This window comes from Oncorhynchus kisutch, linkage group LG26 (assembly GCF_002021735.2).
Source record: "Oncorhynchus kisutch isolate 150728-3 linkage group LG26, Okis_V2, whole genome shotgun sequence".
Taxonomy (NCBI): Eukaryota; Metazoa; Chordata; class Actinopteri; order Salmoniformes; family Salmonidae; genus Oncorhynchus; species Oncorhynchus kisutch.
Genome location: NC_034199.2, coordinates 50388678 through 50413538, shown reverse-complemented (window position 1 = coordinate 50413538; position 24861 = coordinate 50388678). Strand labels below are relative to the sequence as shown.

The 24861-nt window shown below is 45.5% G+C and overlaps 1 protein-coding gene and 1 long non-coding RNA gene across 2 annotated transcripts; both read left to right on the top strand.

Moving 5' to 3' along the window:
- Nucleotides 1-2366: 2366 nt before the first annotated feature.
- On the top strand, nucleotides 2367-14670 carry LOC109885267 (small ubiquitin-related modifier 1). Its single transcript, XM_031805835.1, has 5 exons — nucleotides 2367-2537; nucleotides 6820-6894; nucleotides 7073-7150; nucleotides 7821-7892; nucleotides 10215-14670. Exons 1-5 carry the CDS (start codon nucleotides 2526-2528, stop codon nucleotides 10281-10283), a joined length of 306 nt encoding a protein of 101 aa, XP_031661695.1. The 5' UTR covers nucleotides 2367-2525; the 3' UTR covers nucleotides 10284-14670.
- An 8466-nt stretch (nucleotides 14671-23136) lies between these two features.
- Nucleotides 23137-24656, top strand: LOC116357677 (uncharacterized). The gene is made up of 2 exons (XR_004205593.1): nucleotides 23137-23528; nucleotides 23687-24656. It is a non-coding gene; the product is annotated as an uncharacterized LOC116357677 (long non-coding RNA).
- Nucleotides 24657-24861: the final 205 nt, after the last annotated feature.

Sequence of the window (24861 nt, the reverse complement as noted above, 5' to 3'; positions counted from 1 at the left end):
GAGTCTGGATCCGCCTCTTCTGTCACGGTGGATGAGTCTGGATCCTCTTCTGTCACGGTGGATGAGTCTGTATCTCCCTCTTCTTTCACAGTGGATGAGTCTGGATCCTCCTCTTCTGTCACGGTGGATGAGTCTGGATCCTCTTCTGTCACGGTGGATGAGTCTGGATCCTCTTCTGTCACGGTGGATGAGTCTGGATCTTTCTGGTTTCCCTATCAACAGTCTGGATCTTTCTGGTTTCCCAATCAACAGTCTGGATCTTTCCGGTTTCCCATCTAATAGAACACTGAGAGTTACCTATCTAATAGAACACTGAGAGTTACCTATCTAATAGAACACTGAGAGTTACCTATCTAATAGAACACTGAGAGTTACCTATCTAATAGAACACTGAGAGTTACCTATCTAATAGAACACTGAGAGTATATATCTGTCAGGAGGAATGGGCCAAAATTCACCCAACTTATTGTAGGAAGCTTGTGGAAATGTTTGACCCAAGTTAAACCATTTGAAGGCAATGCTACCAAATACTAAATGAGTATATGTAAACGTCTGACCCACTGGGAATGTGATGAAAGAAATAAAAGCTGAAATAAATCTTTCTCTCTACTATTATTCTGACATTTCACATTCTTAAAATAAAGTGGTGATCCTAACAGATGTGAGACAGGGATTTTTTACTAGGATTAAATGTCAGGAATTGTGGAAAAACTGAGTTTAAATGTATTTGGCTATGGTGTATGTAAACTTCCAACTTCAACTGTATCTATTAGAACACCGAGTGTTTTCGTTAATGGAATCCTCTTTAATGCAAATTCAGTTGAGTGTGGTTTACCGCAGGGCAGCCGGCTAGGGCCATTACTGTTTCCTGTTTTTACAAATGACCATCCACTGCCCTTGAATAAAGCCTGCGTGTCTATGTACGTTGATGACTCAACAGTATTCACCTCGACTACGACAGTAAAATAAATAACTGACACCCTTAACATAGAGCTCCAGTCAGTTTTAGAATGGGTAACTAGCAACAGACTGATGCTAAATATCTCAAAAACTGAAATCATCATTTTTGGAATAAATCACTCGCTCGACGCTGAACTATTATTGAATAATGTGGCTATTGAGCAAGTGGAGAAGTAAACTTCTGGGTGTAACCCTAGATAGCAAGCTGTCATGGTGAAAACATATATACTCAATGGTTGCTAAAATGGGAAGAGGTTTGTCCATGATAGAGCTTTGCCTTCTTGACATCTCAGTCGACGAGACAGGTCCTACAGGCCCTAGTTTTGTCGCACCTGGCATACTGCTGCCTGGCTGTGTTGTCATGTGTGGCAAAGAAGGACAGACTGTAGGTAAACTGCAGTTGGTCCAGAACAGAGCAGCACGTACTGCATTTAGATGTACACAGAGGGTGAATATCAATGACATTCATGTTAATCTCTCCTGGCTCAAGGTTGAGGAGAGATGAACGGTATCACTATTGGTCTGGTGTTGGGAGGTACCGAACTGTCTGTTGAAGCAGTTGGTACACAGTTCAGACACTCATCAGTACAAAACAAAACATGCAACCAGAGGTCTCTTCACAGTCCCAGGGTACAGAACAGCGGCTGGGAAACGCACAGTGTTAGAGGTATTAGGTTATTGCATTTGAGCTCCTAGAGTTCGTGGCTCTCCTTTTCTATTTCAAGTGTACTGAAAACACCTCGGCTAAACAGGTGGGGGGTTCTTTCGCCTCCAGAGAAGCCATTGGAGTCAACATGGGCCAGCATCCTTGTAGAAGGCTTTTACAGACAAGTTGACTAACAGAACCATATCTAAATCAGGGAAATGTCTGCATCCCCCCCTGTTAAAAGTCGTTTAGCCTTCTCTGACTGTAGACTACAGGGCATTTTTTATATTGCGGTTTAGGGTGGGGTGTAGGCCTCAAATTTTCACTTTATCACATAGGCTAAAATCGGACGGTTACTGATAAGTTATTAGCAATTTTGGTCGTTTGCGGGTGAACAAACAGCTGACCTGCGCACCACTACAAGACGTGTGTCTATTGAGCCTCTCCCCATCAGGGCTGACTGAACTGAATCCCTTCATCTCCACTCGACTCTCGCAGCGCGACAAAACGTCTTCAATTTGGACACCAGGCGTGTTTGTAGGTTAAATGCTCTACTAACAAAAAAGCTGTTAGAATTGTAAGTATGTGCATGTCCCTTAAGGTCCTTGTGTAATTGTAATGTGATATTGTACCCCCCAGCCCCGCCCCCAGCCCTGCCCCTAGCTCGATTGTCCATTGTTTGTAATCTATGTATGATTGTGTTCCCTCCTGTGCTTTATGTATTGATTTGTTGTTAATTTAAAAAACAGGCGTGTCCGTAATAGCCTCTTCCGGGAGATCCTCCTCTTCCTGACGTCGTCGCGTAGCTACCGTTCTGGGAGGCGGAAGGGGGGGGGGTTATTTGAAGAAAAGCGAAGAGATTGTTGTCAACAACACGGGTTTCTACACTGCCCTGGCTAATTTCACACAAAAAAATAAGATGTCAGATACAGTAAGTGTTAACTATTAACCTATAACAGTTATCAACCAAACAGTACATTTACAACACGAGTGAGTCACAAAACTTATAGCAGTTCGCACAGACCGCTAACAATGTTTAACCACCATGGTAGCTGTCGTGTTAGCAGCTAACGTTAGCCTCAGACAAATACATTGCTGCTAGTTCGATAGTAGCTAGATAACTTTTAACTAGGTAGTTAAAGTGGTGGGCTCATTATAGTTTTTGTGATTTTAGCTAGTTAGCCAAGTTAGTTTTCAACTAGAGGACGTAAATACCCGACTTAGCTATATTGTTTCGGCTGAAGTGAAGAGTTTTGAGAGGGGACAGCAGGTCCATTGTTAGTAATGCATATCGTTGCATCACCATGTTTCCATCCAACCCTTTTATGCGAGAGTAAAGTGCATGTCGGATACAAAAGTCCTGACGGGCCTGATGGAAACTACTCTTTTTTTTTCCTAGTAAACTTTCCAAATGTCGACAAAACAACATATGTTAGAAAATATTAGATTATTCGTTTTTTTATCAGTAAAATTAATTATGTGATAAATTTAGGTGGAAACGCTTTTATGCGCAAATATTCACACAACCATCACACAACCTAAGTTAACTTTGTGTGGATCGGAAAGCGTGTAGTTTATTAGGCTACAGATTAAATAAATTATGATGAACTTCAAGGGGTGGTGAAAGTGCAAGGTGATGAGTTTGCCTCTTTCCAATAAACATTGAGGGTCTTATTCTGGTGACTTGATCATTAATGCTTGGCTGCCATTTAAAAAAAAATAATAATAATATTGCTCTATTGTCCATAATCTCATAATGTAGGCAATACATGTACCCCCCCTAGCCAACAGCATGCAGATACTTAAACAATAAGGCACAGGAGGGTGTGGTATATGGCCAATATACCACGGCTAAGGGCTGTTCTTAGGCCTGCAACCTGCCATGATATATCAGACCTGGTAAATGGTCTGATATTTAACTAGGCAAGTCAGTTAAGAACACATTCTTATTTACAATGAAGGCCTACCGATACCATGGCTGTCAGCCAATTAGCATTCAGGGCTCGAACAACCCCGTTTCTAAAGTACTTTATACCATGGCATTGTTGAATACTCATATCTGATTGGCTTGAAGGGCATTCGAGAGTGTACAGGCAGAGGGGGTGTGCTATAGGGCCAAAATACCATGCCTAGCTAAAGGCTGTTCTTAAGCACAATGTGCCTGGACAGCCCTTAGCTGCGGTATATTGGCCATATACCACAACCGCCCAGAGATGCCTTATTGCTATTATAAACTGGTTACAAACTTAATTAAAACGAAAAACATTTTTTGGGTCATATCTGTGGTATACGGTCTGATATGGCCCTAGTTTTGTTGCACCTGGGCTACTGTTCAGTCGTGTGGTCAGGTGCCATAAAGAGGGACGTAAGACAATTGCAATTGGCTCAGAACAGGGAATCTCTCCTGGCTCAAAGTGGAGGAGAGATTGACTTCATCACTACTTGTATTTATGAGAGGTATTGACATGTTGAATGCACCGAGCTGTCTGTCTAAACTACTGGCACACAGCTCAGACACCCATGCATACCCCACAAGACATGCCACCAGAGGTCTCTTCACAGTCCCCAGGTCCGGAACAGACTATGGGAGGCACACAGTACTACATAGAGCCATGACTACATGGAACTCTATTCCACAGTACTACATAGAGCCATGACTACATGGAACTCTATTCCACAGGACTACATAGAGCCATGACTACATGGAACTCTATTCCACAGTACTACATAGAGACATGACTACATGGAACTCTATTCCACAGTACTACATAGACATGACTACATGGAACTCTATTCCACAGTACTACATAGAGCCATGACTACATGGAACTCTATTCCACAGTACTACATAGAGCCATGACTACATGGAACTCTATTCCACAGTACTACATAGAGCCATGACTACATGGAACTCTATTCCACAGTACTACATAGAGCCATGACTACATGGAACTCTATTCCACAGTACTACATAGAGCCATGACTACATGGAACTCTATTCCACAGTACTACATAGAGCCATGACTACATGGAACTCTATTCCACAGTACTACATAGAGCCATGACTACATGGAACTCTATTCCACAGTACTACATAGAGCCATGACTACATGGAACTCTATTCCACAGTACTACATAGAGCCATGACTACATGGAACTCTATTCCACAGTACTACATAGAGACATGACTACATGGAACTCTATTCCACAGTACTACATAGAGCCATGACTACATGGAACTCTATTCCACAGTACTACATAGAGACATGACTACATGGAACTATATTCCACAGTACTACATAGAGACATGACTACATGGAACTCTATTCCACAGTACTACATAGAGACATGACTACATGGAACTCTATTCCACAGTACTACATAGAGCCATGACTACATGGAACTCTATTCCACAGTACTACATAGAGCCATGACTACATGGAACTCTATTCCACAGTACTACATAGAGCCATGACTACATGGAACTCTATTCCACAGTACTACATAGAGACATGACTACATGGAACTCTATTCCACAGTACTACATAGACATGACTACATGGAACTCTATTCCACAGTACTACATAGAGCCATGACTACATGGAACTCTATTCCACAGTACTACATAGAGACATGACTACATGGAACTCTATTCCACAGTACTACATAGAGACATGACTACATGGAACTCTATTCCACAGTACTACATAGAGCCATGACTACATGGAACTCTATTCCACAGTACTACATAGAGCCATGACTACATGGAACTCTATTCCACAGTACTACATAGAGCCATGACTACATGGAACTCTATTCCACAGTACTACATAGAGCCATGACTACATGGAACTCTATTCCACAGTACTACACAGAGCCATGACTACATGGAACTCTATTCCACAGTACTACATAGAGCCATGACTACATGGAACTCTATTCCACAGTACTACATAGAGCCATGACTACATGGAACTCTATTCCACAGTACTACACAGAGCCATGACTACACGGAACTCTATTCCACAGTACTACATAGAGCCATGACTACATGGAACTCTATTCCACAGTACTACACAGAGCCATGACTACATGGAACTCTATTCCACAGTACTACATAGAGCCATGACTACATGGAACTCTATTCCACAGTACTACATAGAGCCATGACTACATGGAACTCTATTCCACAGTACTACATAGAGCCATGACTACATGGAACTCTATTCCACAGTACTACATAGAGCCATGACTACATGGAACTCTATTCCACAGTACTACACAGAGCCATGACTACACGGAACTCTATTCCACAGTACTACATAGAGACATGACTACATGGAACTCTATTCCACAGTACTACACAGAGCCATGACTACACGGAACTCTATTCCACATCAAGTAATTCATGCCAAGAGTCAAATTAGATTGAGAAAACAGATTAAAATATACCTCATGGAACAGTGGGGACTGTGAAGCAACACAAACATAGACACATACAAACACACGGTAACATACTGACTATACACACATGTACACATGGATTTTGTGTTATAGATATGTGGTAGCAGAATAGAGGCCTGAGGGCACTCACTTAATATATTTTGAAATCTGTTATGAATGTATTGTAATGTTTTTAAGTAACTGAAAGATGACTTGTTGCTAATGGAATAATAAATGCAAATGTGTGACGGCTGTCAGGCATTCAGGGCTCCAACCACCTAGTCTATAATTCCCTTTATAAACTGGGTGGTTCTAGCCCTGAATGATGATTGGTTGACAGCTGTGTTAAATGAGATCGTATACCATGGGTATGACAAAACATTTATTTTTTATGTTTTAATTATGTTTTTAGGGGGAGGGGCTTGGGGTGTGTGGGTGGGGCAGGGGAGGGGCTTGTGTGTATAAATGGCAATGTGCACAGAAGGAGTGAAGGAGACCAGACCAAAAAGACTAATTAGCTAGCTATGTTATCTGTAATTCCCTTCCCCATAACGCTCCTTTGCCCAGAGATAGATAATGTTATCAAACTGTCAACAACATACTGTGATGATGTTTCCTATAAAGGAAAGAGCTCACAACTTATTTGAGGATTTTATGACCTGGTCCATTATAGAAACAAAAGCCATTGGGCGATAACGTCTGCAGACCAAACTAAAACAGTAACCGTTGTGTTAAAATACAATCCCAGCTTCATGTCCTTTCTCTTGAAGGACACGAAACCTTCAGGTCAGGATGCAGCAGACCAAAAAGATGGAGAGTACATCAAACTGAAAGTGATCGGTCAGGTAAGAAGAAGTTTGGAGAAGGAGAATTATGGTGGAGATGCTGGTGAAAAGTAGCTCTGTGAGTTTACACAGCTAGGATGGTTTATCATAGTCAATTATTTATACGATTTTTTATATCAGTTGACCTACAATTTGAAATGTTTTAACTTGGAATCTATTCATTCTTTTCCAACCTCAGGACAACAGTGAAATTCACTTCAAAGTGAAAATGACGACCCATCTGAAGAAGCTGAAGGAATCTTATAGCCAGAGACAGGTAACAATCACATCTCAGTCACTTAAGGTTTTCTGGCCGTTCTTAGTGAGCAACTCGTTTTTGTGAGTGAGTGTCAAATGGAACCCTATTCCCTATGTAGTGCACTACTTTTGACCAAGGCCCATAGGGATACTATATAGGGAATAGGGAGCCATTTGGCATCTAGTATAAAGTAGTGCACTCTATAGGGAATAGGGAGCCAATTGGGACTCATACTGTGTTTTCCTTACCCAGCGCTGTGTGCCCCTTACCCAGCGCTGTGTGCCCCTTACCCAGCGCTGTGTGCCCCTTACCCAACGCTGTGTGCCCCTTACCCAACGCTGTGTGCCCCTTACCCAACGCTGTGTGCCCCTTACCCAACGCTGTGTGCCCCTTACCCAACGCTGTGTGCCCCTTACCCAACGCTGTGTGCCCCTTACCCAGCAACGCTGTGTGCCCCTTACCCAACGCTGTGTGCCCCTTACCCAGCAACGCTGTGTGCCCCTTACCCAGCAACGCTGTGTGCCCCTTACCCAGCAACGCTGTGTGCCCCTTACCCAACGCTGTGTGCCCCTTACCCAGCAACGCTGTGTGCCCCTTACCCAACGCTGTGTGCCCCTTACCCAACGCTGTGTGCCCCTTACCCAAAGCTGTGTTTTCACTCAGCGTTTCTTTCCTCCTCTCTCTGTAGGGTGTTCATATGAGTACCTTACGGTTTCTATTTGAGGGACAAAGAATCTCAGACAACCACACTCCAAAAGAGGTAGCTATGCTTCCTGTTATTCTGTCTGACCCATAGCCATACCCATACCCATATCTCAGACAACCACACTCCAAAAGAGGTAGCTATGCTTCCTGTTATTCTGTCTGACCCATAGCCACGTCGTTCTGTCTGACCCATAACCACGTCGTTCTGTCTGATCCATAGCCACGTCATTCTGTCTGATCCATAGCCACGTCATTCTGTCTGATCCATAACCACGTCGTTCTGTCTGACCCATAACCACGTCGTTCTGTCTGACCCATAGCCACGTCGTTCTGTCTGACCCATAGCCACGTCGTTCTGTCTGACCCATAACCACGTCGTTCTGTCTGACCCATAGCCACGTCGTTCTGTCTGATCCATAGCCACGTCATTCTGTCTGATCCATAACCACGTCGTTCTGTCTGACCCATAACCACGTCGTTCTGTCTGACCCATAGCCACGTCGTTCTGTCTGACCCATAGCCACGTCGTTTTGTCTGACCCATAGCCACGTCGTTCTGTCTGACCCGTAGCCACGTCATTCTGTCTGATCCATAACCACGTCATTCTGTCTGACCCATAACCACGTCGTTCTGTCTGATCCATAGCCACGTCATTCTGTCTGACCCATAACCACGTCGTTCTGTCTGACCCATAGCCACGTCGTTCTGTCTGACCCATAGCCACGTCGTTCTGTCTGACCCATAGCCACGTCGTTCTGTCTGACCCATAGCCACGTCGTTCTGTCTGACCCATAGCCACGTCGTTCTGTCTGACCCATAGCCACGTCGTTCTGTCTGACCCATAGCCACGTCGTTCTGTCTGACCCATAGCCACGTCATTCTGTCTGACCCGTAGCCACGTCGTTCTGTCTGATCCATAGCCACGTCATTCTGTCTGACCCGTAGCCACGTCGTTCTGTCTGATCCGTAGCCACGTCATTCTGTCTGACCCGTAGCCACGTCATTCTGTCTGACCCGTAGCCACGTCGTTCTGTCTGATCCATAGCCACGTCATTCTGTCTGACCCGTAGCCACGTCGTTCTGTCTGATCCGTAGCCACGTCATTCTGTCTGACCCGTAGCCACGTCGTTAAGCCTCTTCCTGGTTGGGTTCTGTTGTTCTGTCTGCTCCATAGCCACGTCATTTAGCCTCTTCCTGGTTGGGTTCTGTCTGCTCCATAGCCACGTCATTCTGTCTGACCCATAGCCACGTCATTTAGCCTCTTCCTGGTTGGGTTCTGTTGTTCTGTCTGACCCATAGCCAAGTCATTTAGCCTCTTCCTGGTTGGGTTCTGTTGTTCTGTCTGATCCATAGCCACATCATTTAGCCTCTTCCTGGTTGGGTTCTGTTGTTCTGTCTGACCATAGCGTCGTCATTTAGCCTCTTCCTGGTTGGGTTCTGTTGTTCTGTCTGACCCATAGCCACGTCGTTCTGTCTGACCCATAGCCACGTCATTCTGTCTGACCCATAGCCACGTCGTTCTGTCTGACCCATAGCCACGTCATTCTGTCTGACCCATAGCCACGTCGTTCTGTCTGACCCGTAGCCACGTCGTTCTGTCTGATCCATAGCCACGTCATTCTGTCTGACCCATAGCCACGTCATTCTGTCTGACCCATAGCCACGTCACTCTGTCTGACCCATAGCCACGTCATTCTGTTTGACCCATAGCCACGTCATTTAGCCTCTTCCTGGTTGGGTTCTGTCTGCTCCATAGCCACGTCATTCTGTTTGACCCATAGCCACGTCATTTAGCCTCTTCCTGGTTGGGTTCTGTCTGCTCCATAGCCACGTCATTCTGTTTGACCCATAGCCACGTCATTTAGCCTCTTCCTGGTTGGGTTCTGTCTGCTCCATAGCCACGTCATTCTGTTTGACCCATAGCCACGTCATTTAGCCTCTTCCTGGTTGGGTTCTGTCTGCTCCATAGCCACGTCATTCTGTCTGACCCATAGCCACGTCATTTAGCCTCTTCTTGGTTGTGTTCTGTCTGATCCATATCCTTGCAGGACCTGGTGGTTTGGGTATCAAGCCTCCTCTGGTTTAAAGGAAAGATTCACCCATTATAAATGTTATGTTGTTAATCTCTAAGTGATGTTCTATTGAATCCCGGGGTCATTTCATGTTTTCTTGGTGTATCTGAGCCGTTCCAGCAGGCAGAAATTTGGCCGGGGGGGGTGAAAATTGCACCATATGAGCCCAATACGGATTATTTCAATCCATTAATTGGTATTGAGAGCAATCACATAATTGGACAAAAGATCAGAACTGGGCTGCCTTTGTAAACACAGCTATTGTGTCTCCATCTAAACATCTCTGTCCTCCCTATCTCTTGTAGCTGGGGATGGAAGACGAGGACGTCATCGAGGTCTATCAGGAACAGACTGGAGGACTTCGGAATAATTAGTCTTCCTGGATTTAACTTTTTTGTTGTTGATGATAATATTGTATTTTATAGTTGTACAATTACTGAGTGATTTGTTTGGCTTTGTGTTCCTCTCAGTGGTAGAGATCTCTGCCAGAGAGGAGAGAATAATTGTCTGATACCTGTTCTCTTATCGTCACCTGGTCTGTTTGTGCTGGCACTCGGGCCATATCTGTTTGTGCTGTTTTGAAAACTCCTATGAAGGCGTGACTGTAGGAGTTGGCAAGACGGCACAAACAGGGTCTGAATGCATTTCAGAGTAGGAGTGCTGATCGGAGATCAGTTTTGGGTATTTAAAAAAAAAAAACATTTGTTTTTTTTTACCTTGTCAGGTCGGGTATTCGATCCAGTAACCTTTTGGTAACCCAACGCTCTAACCACTAGGCTACCCTGCCACCCCATTGACCACATGCACAAGGGGGACCTGATCCTAGATCAGCACTCCTACTGCTTCATGTTTACGGCCACCGGAACAAGGCTACTATGGTCCAGACGTGGTCCATCAAAGACTCATTGGTTGGATAGATGACATCAGAATGATAGTGTTTCTTCAGACCCCCCCCTAGCTTCAGTTTGGTTAATTGGCATCCGTCCCCATATATATCTTTCGACAGTATATATTTTTACTAGCTATAGATCCATACCATGTATTGAAGATCCAGGTAACGGCCAAAGTAAAGGAAACACTAACATCGTGTCTTTAATAGAGAGTGTTGGGTGACCACCAGCCAGAACAGCTTCAACGCACCATGACATAGATACTACAAGTGTCTGGGACTCTATTGGAGGGATGCCACACCGTTCTTTCACGAGGAATTCCATCGTTTGGTGTTTCTTTCGGTGGTGGAAAACGTCTCGGGCGCCGCTCCAGAATCTCGAAGGTCTTCCTAGTTACCTGTGTTATATCAGTGGTGACCCCCCCCCCCCCCAGCCTGCTGGAAGGTCTTCCTAGTTACCTGTGTTACATCAGTGGTGACCCCCCCCCCAGCTGGAAGGTCTTCCTAGTTACCTGTGTTAAATCAGTGGTGACCCCCCCCCCCCCCCCCCAGCCTGCTAGAAGGTCTTCCTAGTTACCTGTGTTATATCAGCGGTGACCCCCCCAGCCTGCTGGAAGGTCTTCCTAGTTACCTGTGTTATATCAGTGGTGCCCCCCCCCCCCCAGCCTGCTGGAAGGTCTTCCTAGTTACCTGTTATATCAGTGGTGACCCCCCCAGCCTGCTGGAAGGTCTTCCTAGTTACCTGTGTTATATCAGTGGTGACCCCCCCTGCCGGTAAACGCTGCACATGTCCTCGGCTCAACCTTACTGTACGTTAATCTGAACTGTGTAGTACTCTGTAGTACTGATTACTGTACATTGATTATGTTAAAGGCCCAGTGCAGATTTTTCTTTGTTCTGTATATATATATATATATAATGATAATGCTCTTTTAGTGTAAGAGCTGATTGGAAAGACCGCCCACTTGAAATTCCAGCCTGTTTTTGTTTTGGTGGGATGGAGTTTTGACCTAGTAAATTAGTTATTAGACCTGAAATGAGAGTTTCAAACCTCTGCCAATAGTTTTCAATGTTCCCCTCCCCACTCAGACCCTCTCTGCCAATAACAGCTAAGTTCCCTCCTCCACTCAGACCCTCTCTGCCAATAACAGCTAAGTTCCCTCCTCCACTCAGACCCTCTCTGCCAATAACAGCTAAGTTCCCTCCTCCACTCAGACCCTCTCTGCCAATAACAGCTAGGTTCCCTCCCCACTCAGACCCTCTGCCAATAACAGCTAGGTTCCCCTCCTCCACTCAGACCCTCTCTGCTAATAACAGCTAGGTTCCCTCCCCACTCAGACCCTCTCTGCCAATAACAGCTAAGTTCCCTCCTCCACTCAGACCCTCTCTGCCAATAACAGCTAAGTTCCCTCCTCCACTCAGACCCTCTCTGCCAATAACAGCTAAGTTCCCTCCTCCACTCAGACCCTCTCTGCCAATAACAGCTAAGTTCCCTCCTCCACTCAGACCCTCTCTGCCAATAACAGCTAGGTTCCCTCCCCACTCAGACCCTCTGCCAATAACAGCTAGGTTCCCCTCCTCCACTCAGACCCTCTCTGCCAATAACAGCTAGGTTCCCTCCCCACTCAGACCCTCTGCCAATAACAGCTAGGTTCCCCTCCTCCACTCAGACCCTCTCTGCCAATAACAGCTAGGTTCCCTCCCCACTCAGACCCTCTCTGCCAATAACAGCTAGGTTCCCTCCCCACTCAGACCCTCTGCCAATAACAGCTAGGTTCCCTCCCCACTCAGGCCCTCTCTGCCAATAACAGCTAGGTTCCCTCCCCACTCAGGCCCTCTCTGCCAATAACAGCTAGGTTCCCTCCCCACTCAGACCCTCTCTGCCAATAACAGCTAGGTTCCCTCCCCACTCAGACCCTCTCTGCCAATAACAGCTAGGTTCCCTCCCCACTCAGGCCCTCTCTGCCAATAACAGCTAGGTTCCCTCCCCACTCAGGCCCTCTCTGCCAATAACAGCTAGGTTCCCTCCCCACTCAGACCCTCTGCCAATAACAGCTAGGTTCCCTCCCCACTCAGGCCCTCTCTGCCAATAACAGCTAGGTTCCCTCCCCACTCAGGCCCTCTCTGCCAATAACAGCTAGGTTCCCTCCCCACTCAGACCCTCTCTGCCAATAACAGCTAGGTTCCCTCCCCACTCAGGCCCTCTCTGCCAATAACAGCTAGGTTCCCTCCCCACTCAGGCCCTCTCTGCCAATAACAGCTAGGTTCCCTCCCCACTCAGACCCTCTCTGCCAATAACAGCTAAGTTCCCCCCTCCACTCAGACCCTCTCTGCCAATAACAGCTAAGTTCCCCCCTCCACTCAGACCCTCTCTGCCAATAACAGCTAGGTTTCCCTCCTCCACTCACACCACTCCTAGACAGTCCTTGCAAAATTCTTGCTTGAGCAATTGCTCTTTGCTAAGAAGCTAACTATTTTTTTTTTTTTTTAAATTTTTAATTAAAAAACAATCACAGTTAGGGACTCCATTGTTACCCTGAACTGATTTTGACATTGCCTTACAACCTTACATCTATGTTCTCTTTTGTAAAAAATGACTGGTAAATGTAACATATTGACATACCTTTCAGTCCCACAAAACCCATCACTGTTGTACTTATTCATGGCAGGATAAAGGCTGTGAGTTCCCAGTTTTAATTCTGACAAACCTTGTATAGCAAAAGTTAGCATCGTACACAGTTCGTATTTTCTAGAAGAAAATCATGCATTCAAATGTTACCCCTCTTGTATATTTTGTATACGTCTTTTTAAAATATATTTTATTTGAGTAAGACCGTTTTTTAAATTGTATTATTGCACGGCATCTCATGTTATTAGTTGTCTCAATTCAGGAGGGGAAACCACGATATGCAGTTTGGGTATGCTGTACGTGGATGATCAGTTTGGGTATGCTGTACGTGGATGATCAGTTTGGGTATGCTGTACGTGGATGATCAGTTTGGGTATGCTGTACGTGGATGATCAGTTTGGGTATGCTGTACGTGGATGATCAGTTTGGGTATGCTGTACGTGGATGATCAGTTTGGGTATGCTGTACGTGGATGATCAGTTTGGGTATGCTGTACGTGGATGATCAGTTTGGGTATGCTGTACGTGGATGATCAGTTTGGGTATGCCGTACGTGGATGATCAGTTTGGGTATGCTGTACGTGGATGATCAGTTTGGGTATGCTGTACGTGGATGATCAGTTTGGGTATGCCGTACGTGGATGATCAGTTTGGGTATGCCGTACGTGGATGATCAGTTTGGGTATGCCGTACGTGGATGATCAGTTTGGGTATGCCGTACGTGGATGATCAGTTTGGGTATGCCGTACGTGGATGATCAGTTTGGGTATGCCGTACGTGGATGATCAGTTTGGGTATGCTGTACGTGGATGATCAGTTTGGGTATGCCGTACGTGGATGATCAGTTTGGGTATGCCGTACGTGGATGATCGTACCTAAAGCTACTCAGATATATGCTCTTCTCCTCAGCTGAAGCAAAGCAGAGGTCAAGCCTCAAATGACCTACATGATTTTCTTCCTAATGCATTTTATACAAGGCTATGTAGACTTTTATGGGTTGCCAGATTGGAGAAAAAGTACACATTTTTTGTTTTGCTTTTGGTGTCGATGAAGGTGTTTGGGGAATGGAGATACATTTTTATGATGGGGAATATATAATGTACACAAACACACTCGCTCTGGTTGTACTCATGTTATAGCCAACTCTTGACTTTTTGTATGAATTATTTTTTTATAAAATGTTTGTATCTAGTTGACATGTATTCATTATCTTTAACTGATTAAATGTTTGTAGTAATGATTAACGCGGTTCAATAGTCATAAATCACTGCTTCATTTAGCTTTTGGTATATTTGGCGTTTTATACAGTCTGTATTTCACTGAAGAAAGCCATGCTATAAATGGTAAGAAATGCTCAGTCTGAAGCCATTCGGATGTGGGTTTCACAGCCCGATAATACAGGGATGTGGGTTTCACAGCCTGATAATACAGGGACGTGGGTTTCACAGCCTGATAATACAGGGATGTGGGTTTCACAGCCTGATAATACAGGGATGTGGGTTTCACAGCCTGATAATACAGGGATGTGGGTTTCACAGCCTGATAATACGGATGCAAGTTATATCACCTTAAGGGTTTATTTTGTAACCTCTGGGGTATAACATGTTGTGGCAAAGTGGTATAGGAGAGTCTGACATACAGTGGGGCAAAGAAGTATTTAGTCAGCCACCAATTGTGCAAGTTCTCCCACTTAAAAAGATGAGAGGCCTGTAATTTTAATCATAGGTACACTTCAACTATGACAGACAAAATGAGGGGGAGAAAATCCAGAAAATCACATTGTAGGATTTTTAAGGAATTTATTTGCAAATTATGGTGGAAAATAAGTATTTGGTCACCTACAAACAAGCAAGATTTCTGGCTCTCACAGACCTGTAAATTCTTCTTTAAGAGGCTCCTCTGTCCTCCACTCGTTACCTGTATTAATGGCACCTGTTTGAACTTGTTATCAGTATAAAAGACACCTGTCCACAACCTCAAACAGTCACACTCCAAACTCCACTGGCCAAGACCAAAGAGCTGTCAAAGGACACCAGAAACAAAATTGTAGACCTGCACCAGGCTGGGAAGACTGAATCTGCAATAGGTAAGCAGCTTGGTTTGAAGAAATCAACTGGGCGCAATTATTAGGACATGGAAGACATACAAGACCACTGATAATCTCCCTCGATCTGGGGCTCCACGCAAGATCTCACCCTTTGGGGTCAAAATGATCACAAGAACGGTGAGCAAAAATCCCAGAACCACTAGGCGGACCTAGTGAATGACCTGCAGAGAGCTGGGACCAAAGTAACAAAGCCTACCATCAGTAACACACTACGCCGCCAGGGACTCAAATCCTGCAGTGCAAGACGTGTCCCCCTGCTTAAGCCAGTACATGTCCAGGTCCGTCTGAAGTTTGCTAGAGAGCATTTGGATGATCCAGAAGAAGATTGGGAGAATGTCATATGGTCAGATGAACCCAAAATTTAACTTTTTGGTAAAAACTAAACTCGTCGTGTTTGGAGGACAAAGAATGCTGAGTTGCATCCAAAGAACACCATACCTACTGTGAAGCATGGGGTGGAAATATCATGCTTTGGGGCTGTTTTTCTGCAAAGGGACCAGGACGACTGATCCGTGTAAAGGAAAGAATGAATGGGGCCATGTATCGTGAGATTTTGAGTGAAAACCTCCTTCCATCAACAAGGGCATTGAAGATGAAACGTGGCTGGGTCTTTCAGCATGACAATGATCCCAAACACACCGCCCGGGCAATGAAGGAGTGGCTTCGTAAGAAGCATTTCAAGGTCCTGGAGTGGCCTAGCCAGTCTCCAGATCTCAAACCCATAGAAAATCTTTGGAGGGAGTTGAAAGTCCGTGTTGCCCAGCAACAGCCCCAAAACATCACTGCTCTAGAGGAGATCTGCATGAAGGAGTGGGCCAAAATACCAGCAACAGTGTGTGAAAAACTTGTGAAGACTTACAGAAAACGTTTGACCTCTGTCATTGCCAACAAAGGGTATATTACAAAATATTGAGATAAACTTTTGTTATTGACCAAATACTTATTTTCCACCATAATTTGCAAATAAATTCATAAAAAATCCTACAATGTGATTTTCTGGATTTCTTTTTCTAATTTTGTCTGTCATAGTTGAAGTGTACCTATGATGAAAATTACAGGGCTCTCTCATCTTTTTAAGTGGGAGAACTTGCACAATTGGTGGCTGACTAAATACTTTTTTTGCCCCACTGTATATACAGTGACAAATAAACATTGATTTGATTTATATGACTCATCCAGTAGTCCAACAGAACCGGCCCTGTTTAGAAGTCCAGACAGTTGTAGTCCAACAGAACCGGCCTTGTTTAGAAGTCCAGACAGTTGTAGTCCAACAGAACCGGCCCTGTTTAGAAGTCCAGACAGTTGTAGTCCAACAGAACCGGCCCTGTTTAGAAGTCCAGACAGTTGTAGTCCAACAGAACCGGCCCTGTTTAGAAGTCCAGACAGTTGTAGTCCAACAGAACCGGCCCTGTTTAGAAGTCCAGACAGTTGTAGTCCAACAGAACAGGCCTTGTTTAGAAGTCCAGACAGTTGTAGTCCAACAGAACAGGCCTTGTTTAGAAGTCCAGACAGTTGTAGTCCAACAGAACAGGCCTTGTTTAGAAGTCCAGACAGTTGTAGTCCAACAGAACAGGCCTTGTTTAGAAGTCCAGACAGTTGTAGTCCAACAGAACCGGCCCTGTTTAGAAGTCCAGACAGTTGTAGTCCAACAGAACCGGCCTTGTTTAGAAGTCCAGACAGTTGTAGTCCAACAGAACCGGCCCTGTTTAGAAGTCCAGACAGTTGTAGTCCAACAGAACAGGCCCTGTTTAGAAGTCCAGACAGTTGTAGTCCAACAGAACCGGCCCTGTTTAGAAGTCCAGACAGTTGTAGTCCAACAGAACCGGCCTTGTTTAGAAGTCCAGACAGTTGTAGTCCAACAGAACAGGCCCTGTTTAGAAGTCCAGACAGTTGTAGTCCAACAGAACAGGCCTTGTTTAGAAGTCCAGACAGTTGTAGTCCAACAGAACCGGCCCTGTTTAGAAGTCCAGACAGTTGTAGTCCAACAGAACAGGCCCTGTTTAGAAGTCCAGACAGTTGTAGTCCAACAGAACAGGCCCTGTTTAGAAGTCCAGACAGTTGTAGTCCAACAGAACCGGCCTTGTTTAGAAGTCCAGACAGTTGTAGTCCAACAGAACAGGCCCTGTTTAGAAGTCCAGACAGTTGTAGTCCAACAGAACCGGCCTTGTTTAGAAGTCCAGACAGTTGTAGTCCAACAGAACCGGCCCTGTTTAGAAGTCCAGACAGTTGTAGTCCAACAGAACCGGCCCTGTTTAGAAGTCCAGACAGTTGTAGTCCAACAGAACCGGCCCTGTTTAGAAGTCCAGACAGTTGTAGTCCAACAGAACCGGCCCTGTTTAGAAGTCCAGACAGTTGTAGTCCAACAGAACAGGCCCTGTTTAGAAGTCCAGACAGTTGTAGTCCAACAGAACCGGCCCTGTTTAGAAGTCCAGACAGTTGTAGTCCAACAGAACAGGCCTTGTTTAGAAGTCCAGACAGTTGTAGTCCAACAGAACAGGCCCTGTTTAGAAGTCCAGACAGTTGTAGTCCAACAGAACCGGCCCTGTTTAGAAGTCCAGACAGTTGTAGTCCAACAGAACAGGCCTTGTTTAGAAGTCCAGACAGTTGTAGTCCAACAGAACCGGCCCTGTTTAGAAGTCCAGACAGTTGTAGTCCAACAGAACCGGCCCTGTTTAGAAGTCCAGACAGTTGTAGTCCAACAGAACCGGCCCTGTTTAGAAGTCCAGACAGTTGTAGTCCAACAGAACCGGCCTTGTTTAGAAGTCCAGACAGTTGTAGTCCAACAGAACCGGCCCTGTTTAGAAGTCCAGACAGTTGTAGTCCAACAGAACAGGCCCTGTTTAGAAGTCCAGACAGTTGTAGTCCAACAGAACCGGCCCTGTTTAGAAGTCCAGACAGTTGTAGTCCAACAGAACCGGCCCTGTTTAGAAGTCCAGACAGTTGTAGTCCAACAGAACAGGCCTTGTTTAGAAGTCCAGACAGTTGTAGTCCAACAGAACAGGCCCTGTTTAGAAGTCCAGACAGTTGTAGTCCAACAGAACAGGCCTTGTTTAGAAGTCCAGACAGTTGTAGTCCAACAGAACCGGCCCTGTTTAGAAGTCCAGACAGTTGTAGTCCAACAGAACCGGCCCTGTTTAGAAGTCCAGACAGTTGTAGTCCAACAGAACCGGCCCTGTTTAGAAGTCCAGACAGTTGTAGTCCAACAGAACCGGCCCTGTTTAGAAGTCCAGACAGTTGTAGTCCAACAGAACAGGCCTTGTTTAGAAGTCCAGACAGTTGTAGTCCAACAGAACCGGCCCTGTTTAGAAGTCCAGACAGTTGTAGTCCAACAGAACAGGCCTTGTTTAGAAGTCCAGACAGTTGTAGTCCAACAGAACAGGCCTTGTTTAGAAGTCCAGACAGTTGTAGTCCAACAGAACCGGCCCTGTTTAGAAGTCCAGACAGTTGTAGTCCAACAGAACAGGCCCTGTTTAGAAGTCCAGACAGTTGTAGTCCAACAGAACCGGCCCTGTTTAGAAGTCCAGACAGTTGTAGTCCAACAGAACCGGCCTTGTTTAGAAGTCCAGACAGTTGTAGTCCAACAGAACAGGCCCTGTTTAGAAGTCCAGACAGTTGTAGTCCAACAGAACAGGCCTTGTTTAGAAGTCCAGACAGTTGTAGTCCAACAGAACCGGCCCTGTTTAGAAGTCCAGACAGTTGTAGTCCAACAGAACAGGCCCTGTTTAGAAGTCCAGACAGTTGTAGTCCAACAGAACAGGCCCTGTTTAGAAGTCCAGACAGTTGTAGTCCAACAGAACCGGCCTTGTTTAGAAGTCCAGACAGTTGTAGTCCAACAGAACAGGCCCTGTTTAGAAGTCCAGACAGTTGTAGTCCAACAGAACCGGCCTTGTTTAGAAGTCCAGACAGTTGTAGTCCAACAGAACCGGCCCTGTTTAGAAGTCCAGACAGTTGTAGTCCAACAGAACCGGCCCTGTTTAGAAGTCCAGACAGTTGTAGTCCAACAGAACCGGCCCTGTTTAGAAGTCCAGACAGTTGTAGTCCAACAGAACCGGCCCTGTTTAGAAGTCCAGACAGTTGTAGTCCAACAGAACAGGCCCTGTTTAGAAGTCCAGACAGTTGTAGTCCAACAGAACCGGCCCTGTTTAGAAGTCCAGACAGTTGTAGTCCAACAGAACAGGCCTTGTTTAGAAGTCCAGACAGTTGTAGTCCAACAGAACAGGCCCTGTTTAGAAGTCCAGACAGTTGTAGTCCAACAGAACCGGCCCTGTTTAGAAGTCCAGACAGTTGTAGTCCAACAGAACAGGCCTTGTTTAGAAGTCCAGACAGTTGTAGTCCAACAGAACCGGCCCTGTTTAGAAGTCCAGACAGTTGTAGTCCAACAGAACCGGCCCTGTTTAGAAGTCCAGACAGTTGTAGTCCAACAGAACCGGCCCTGTTTAGAAGTCCAGACAGTTGTAGTCCAACAGAACCGGCCTTGTTTAGAAGTCCAGACAGTTGTAGTCCAACAGAACCGGCCCTGTTTAGAAGTCCAGACAGTTGTAGTCCAACAGAACAGGCCCTGTTTAGAAGTCCAGACAGTTGTAGTCCAACAGAACCGGCCCTGTTTAGAAGTCCAGACAGTTGTAGTCCAACAGAACCGGCCCTGTTTAGAAGTCCAGACAGTTGTAGTCCAACAGAACCGGCCCTGTTTAGAAGTCCAGACAGTTGTAGTCCAACAGAACAGGCCTTGTTTAGAAGTCCAGACAGTTGTAGTCCAACAGAACAGGCCCTGTTTAGAAGTCCAGACAGTTGTAGTCCAACAGAACAGGCCTTGTTTAGAAGTCCAGACAGTTGTAGTCCAACAGAACCGGCCCTGTTTAGAAGTCCAGACAGTTGTAGTCCAACAGAACCGGCCCTGTTTAGAAGTCCAGACAGTTGTAGTCCAACAGAACCGGCCCTGTTTAGAAGTCCAGACAGTTGTAGTCCAACAGAACCGGCCCTGTTTAGAAGTCCAGACAGTTGTAGTCCAACAGAACAGGCCTTGTTTAGAAGTCCAGACAGTTGTAGTCCAACAGAACCGGCCCTGTTTAGAAGTCCAGACAGTTGTAGTCCAACAGAACAGGCCTTGTTTAGAAGTCCAGACAGTTGTAGTCCAACAGAACAGGCCTTGTTTAGAAGTCCAGACAGTTGTAGTCCAACAGAACCGGCCCTGTTTAGAAGTCCAGACAGTTGTAGTCCAACAGAACCGGCCCTGTTTAGAAGTCCAGACAGTTGTAGTCCAACAGAACAGGCCTTGTTTAGAAGTCCAGACAGTTGTAGTCCAACAGAACCGGCCCTGTTTAGAAGTCCAGACAGTTGTAGTCCAACAGAACAGGCCTTGTTTAGAAGTCCAGACAGTTGTAGTCCAACAGAACAGGCCTTGTTTAGAAGTCCAGACAGTTGTAGTCCAACAGAACAGGCCCTGTTTAGAAGTCCAGACAGTTGTAGTCCAACAGAACAGGCCCTGTTTAGAAGTCCAGACAGTTGTAGTCCAACAGAACCGGCCCTGTTTAGAAGTCCAGACAGTTGTAGTCCAACAGAACAGGCCCTGTTTAGAAGTCCAGACAGTTGTAGTCCAACAGAACAGGCCCTGTTTAGAAGTCCAGACAGTTGTAGTCCAACAGAACCGGCCTTGTTTAGAAGTCCAGACAGTTGTAGTCCAACAGAACAGGCCCTGTTTAGAAGTCCAGACAGTTGTAGTCCAACAGAACCGGCCTTGTTTAGAAGTCCAGACAGTTGTAGTCCAACAGAACCGGCCCTGTTTAGAAGTCCAGACAGTTGTAGTCCAACAGAACCGGCCCTGTTTAGAAGTCCAGACAGTTGTAGTCCAACAGAACCGGCCCTGTTTAGAAGTCCAGACAGTTGTAGTCCAACAGAACCGGCCCTGTTTAGAAGTCCAGACAGTTGTAGTCCAACAGAACAGGCCCTGTTTAGAAGTCCAGACAGTTGTAGTCCAACAGAACCGGCCCTGTTTAGAAGTCCAGACAGTTGTAGTCCAACAGAACAGGCCTTGTTTAGAAGTCCAGACAGTTGTAGTCCAACAGAACAGGCCCTGTTTAGAAGTCCAGACAGTTGTAGTCCAACAGAACCGGCCCTGTTTAGAAGTCCAGACAGTTGTAGTCCAACAGAACAGGCCTTGTTTAGAAGTCCAGACAGTTGTAGTCCAACAGAACCGGCCCTGTTTAGAAGTCCAGACAGTTGTAGTCCAACAGAACCGGCCCTGTTTAGAAGTCCAGACAGTTGTAGTCCAACAGAACCGGCCCTGTTTAGAAGTCCAGACAGTTGTAGTCCAACAGAACCGGCCTTGTTTAGAAGTCCAGACAGTTGTAGTCCAACAGAACCGGCCCTGTTTAGAAGTCCAGACAGTTGTAGTCCAACAGAACAGGCCCTGTTTAGAAGTCCAGACAGTTGTAGTCCAACAGAACCGGCCCTGTTTAGAAGTCCAGACAGTTGTAGTCCAACAGAACCGGCCCTGTTTAGAAGTCCAGACAGTTGTAGTCCAACAGAACCGGCCCTGTTTAGAAGTCCAGACAGTTGTAGTCCAACAGAACAGGCCTTGTTTAGAAGTCCAGACAGTTGTAGTCCAACAGAACAGGCCCTGTTTAGAAGTCCAGACAGTTGTAGTCCAACAGAACAGGCCTTGTTTAGAAGTCCAGACAGTTGTAGTCCAACAGAACCGGCCCTGTTTAGAAGTCCAGACAGTTGTAGTCCAACAGAACCGGCCCTGTTTAGAAGTCCAGACAGTTGTAGTCCAACAGAACCGGCCCTGTTTAGAAGTCCAGACAGTTGTAGTCCAACAGAACCGGCCCTGTTTAGAAGTCCAGACAGTTGTAGTCCAACAGAACAGGCCTTGTTTAGAAGTCCAGACAGTTGTAGTCCAACAGAACCGGCCCTGTTTAGAAGTCCAGACAGTTGTAGTCCAACAGAACAGGCCTTGTTTAGAAGTCCAGACAGTTGTAGTCCAACAGAACAGGCCTTGTTTAGAAGTCCAGACAGTTGTAGTCCAACAGAACCGGCCCTGTTTAGAAGTCCAGACAGTTGTAGTCCAACAGAACCGGCCCTGTTTAGAAGTCCAGACAGTTGTAGTCCAACAGAACAGGCCTTGTTTAGAAGTCCAGACAGTTGTAGTCCAACAGAACCGGCCCTGTTTAGAAGTCCAGACAGTTGTAGTCCAACAGAACAGGCCTTGTTTAGAAGTCCAGACAGTTGTAGTCCAACAGAACAGGCCTTGTTTAGAAGTCCAGACAGTTGTAGTCCAACAGAACAGGCCCTGTTTAGAAGTCCAGACAGTTGTAGTCCAACAGAACAGGCCCTGTTTAGAAGTCCAGACAGTTGTAGTCCAACAGAACCGGCCCTGTTTAGAAGTCCAGACAGTTGTAGTCCAACAGAACAGGCCTTGTTTAGAAGTCCAGACAGTTGTAGTCCAACAGAACCGGCCCTGTTTAGAAGTCCAGACAGTTGTAGTCCAACAGAACAGGCCTTGTTTAGAAGTCCAGACAGTTGTAGTCCAACAGAACCGGCCCTGTTTAGAAGTCCAGACAGTTGTAGTCCAACAGAACAGGCCTTGTTTAGAAGTCCAGACAGTTGTAGTCCAACAGAACAGGCCTTGTTTAGAAGTCCAGACAGTTGTAGTCCAACAGAACAAGCCCTGTTTAGAAGTCCAGACAGTTGTAGTCCAACAGAACAGGCCTTGTTTAGAAGTCCAGAAGTTTTAGAAGAAGCGTACAAATTGCATCTAATTTTCGTTTCAGTATCTGCCAGTGAGACTGAAGAATAAGATAACTGTGATCGAAACAAAAAAAATTTTATTTTATACCAGAGCTGTCAGTTTGCATCTTTTATTAATACTCTATTAGCTGGTAGTTGGTCAAATCTGACACGCGCCAAACTGCAGATAGGTGGCGCCAACGTATCAGGAAGTGACAAAAATCCATGTTGATTTTAAGGTCAAAAGAATATAAAGACGGCATTGGAAAGGTCAATCAGGCCATGTTGGACACGGCCCAACAAACCTATTTAGGTTGTGCTTCTAACATGACAATGGGACTGTTTCAGGTCATTTCAGGCCATGTTGGACACGCCCCAACAAACCTATGTAGGTTGTGCTTTCTACCATGATAATGGGACTGTTTCAGGTCAATCAGGCCATGTTGGACACGGCCCAACAAACCTATTTAGGTTGTGCTTCTAACATGACAATGGGACTGTTTCAGGTCATTTCAGGCCATGTTGGACACGCCCCAACAAACCTTGACTCACCTTTTTATATTCCCTCGCTGACATCAAGACTCATTATAGATGTGGTTTAATTGATCATAGTACAAGCTCATTATAGATGTGGTTTAATTGATTATAGTCCAGACTGGTTATAGATATGTCTTAATTGATCATAGTCCAGACCGGTTATAGATCAATTAAGACATATCTATCTACAGGCGCTACTAAAAAAAATGGAGCCCTGGATTTCTTAATCCGGCCCTGAGCCTCACTGCTTGTTACTGTAAACAGACCGTCACTGCTTGTTACTGTAAACAGACCCTAACTAAGTTGTTACTGTAAACAGACCGTCACTGCTTGTTACTGTAAACAGACCCTAACTAACTTGTTGCTGTAAACAGACCGTCACTGCTTGTTACTGTAAACAGACCCTCACTGCTTGTTACTGTAAACAGACCCTAACTAAGTTGTTGCTGTAAACAGACCGTCACTGCTTGTTACTGTAAACAGACCGTCACTGCTTGTTACTGTAAACAGACCCTCACTGCTTGTTACTGTAAACAGACCCTAACTAAGTTGTTGCTGTAAACAGACCGTTACTGCTTGTTACTGTAAACAGACTGTCACTGCTTGTTACTGTAAACAGACCGTCACTGCTTGTTACTGTAAACAGACCGTCACTGCTTGTTACTGTAAACAGACCCTCACTGCTTGTTACTGTAAACAGACCCTAACTAAGTTGTTGCTGTAAACAGACCGTCACTGCTTGTTACTGTAAACAGACCGTCACTGCTTGTTACTGTAAACAGACTGTCACTGCTTGTTACTGTAAACAGAGTGAATTACCTTTTTGGTCTATGTTCCTTTTGATAAACGGTATCTATTCTTCATCGGTGTTGTTTATTTCCTCTAAACTGAAGAGTAAAGAGATGATTGTGGACGACAGGAAAAGGAGGACCGACCACGCCCCCATTCTCATCACACGCCCCCATTCTCATCAGCACGCCCCCATTCTCATCACACGCCCCCATTCTCATCACACGCCCCCATTCTCATCAGCACGCCCCCATTCTCATCACACGCCCCCATTCTC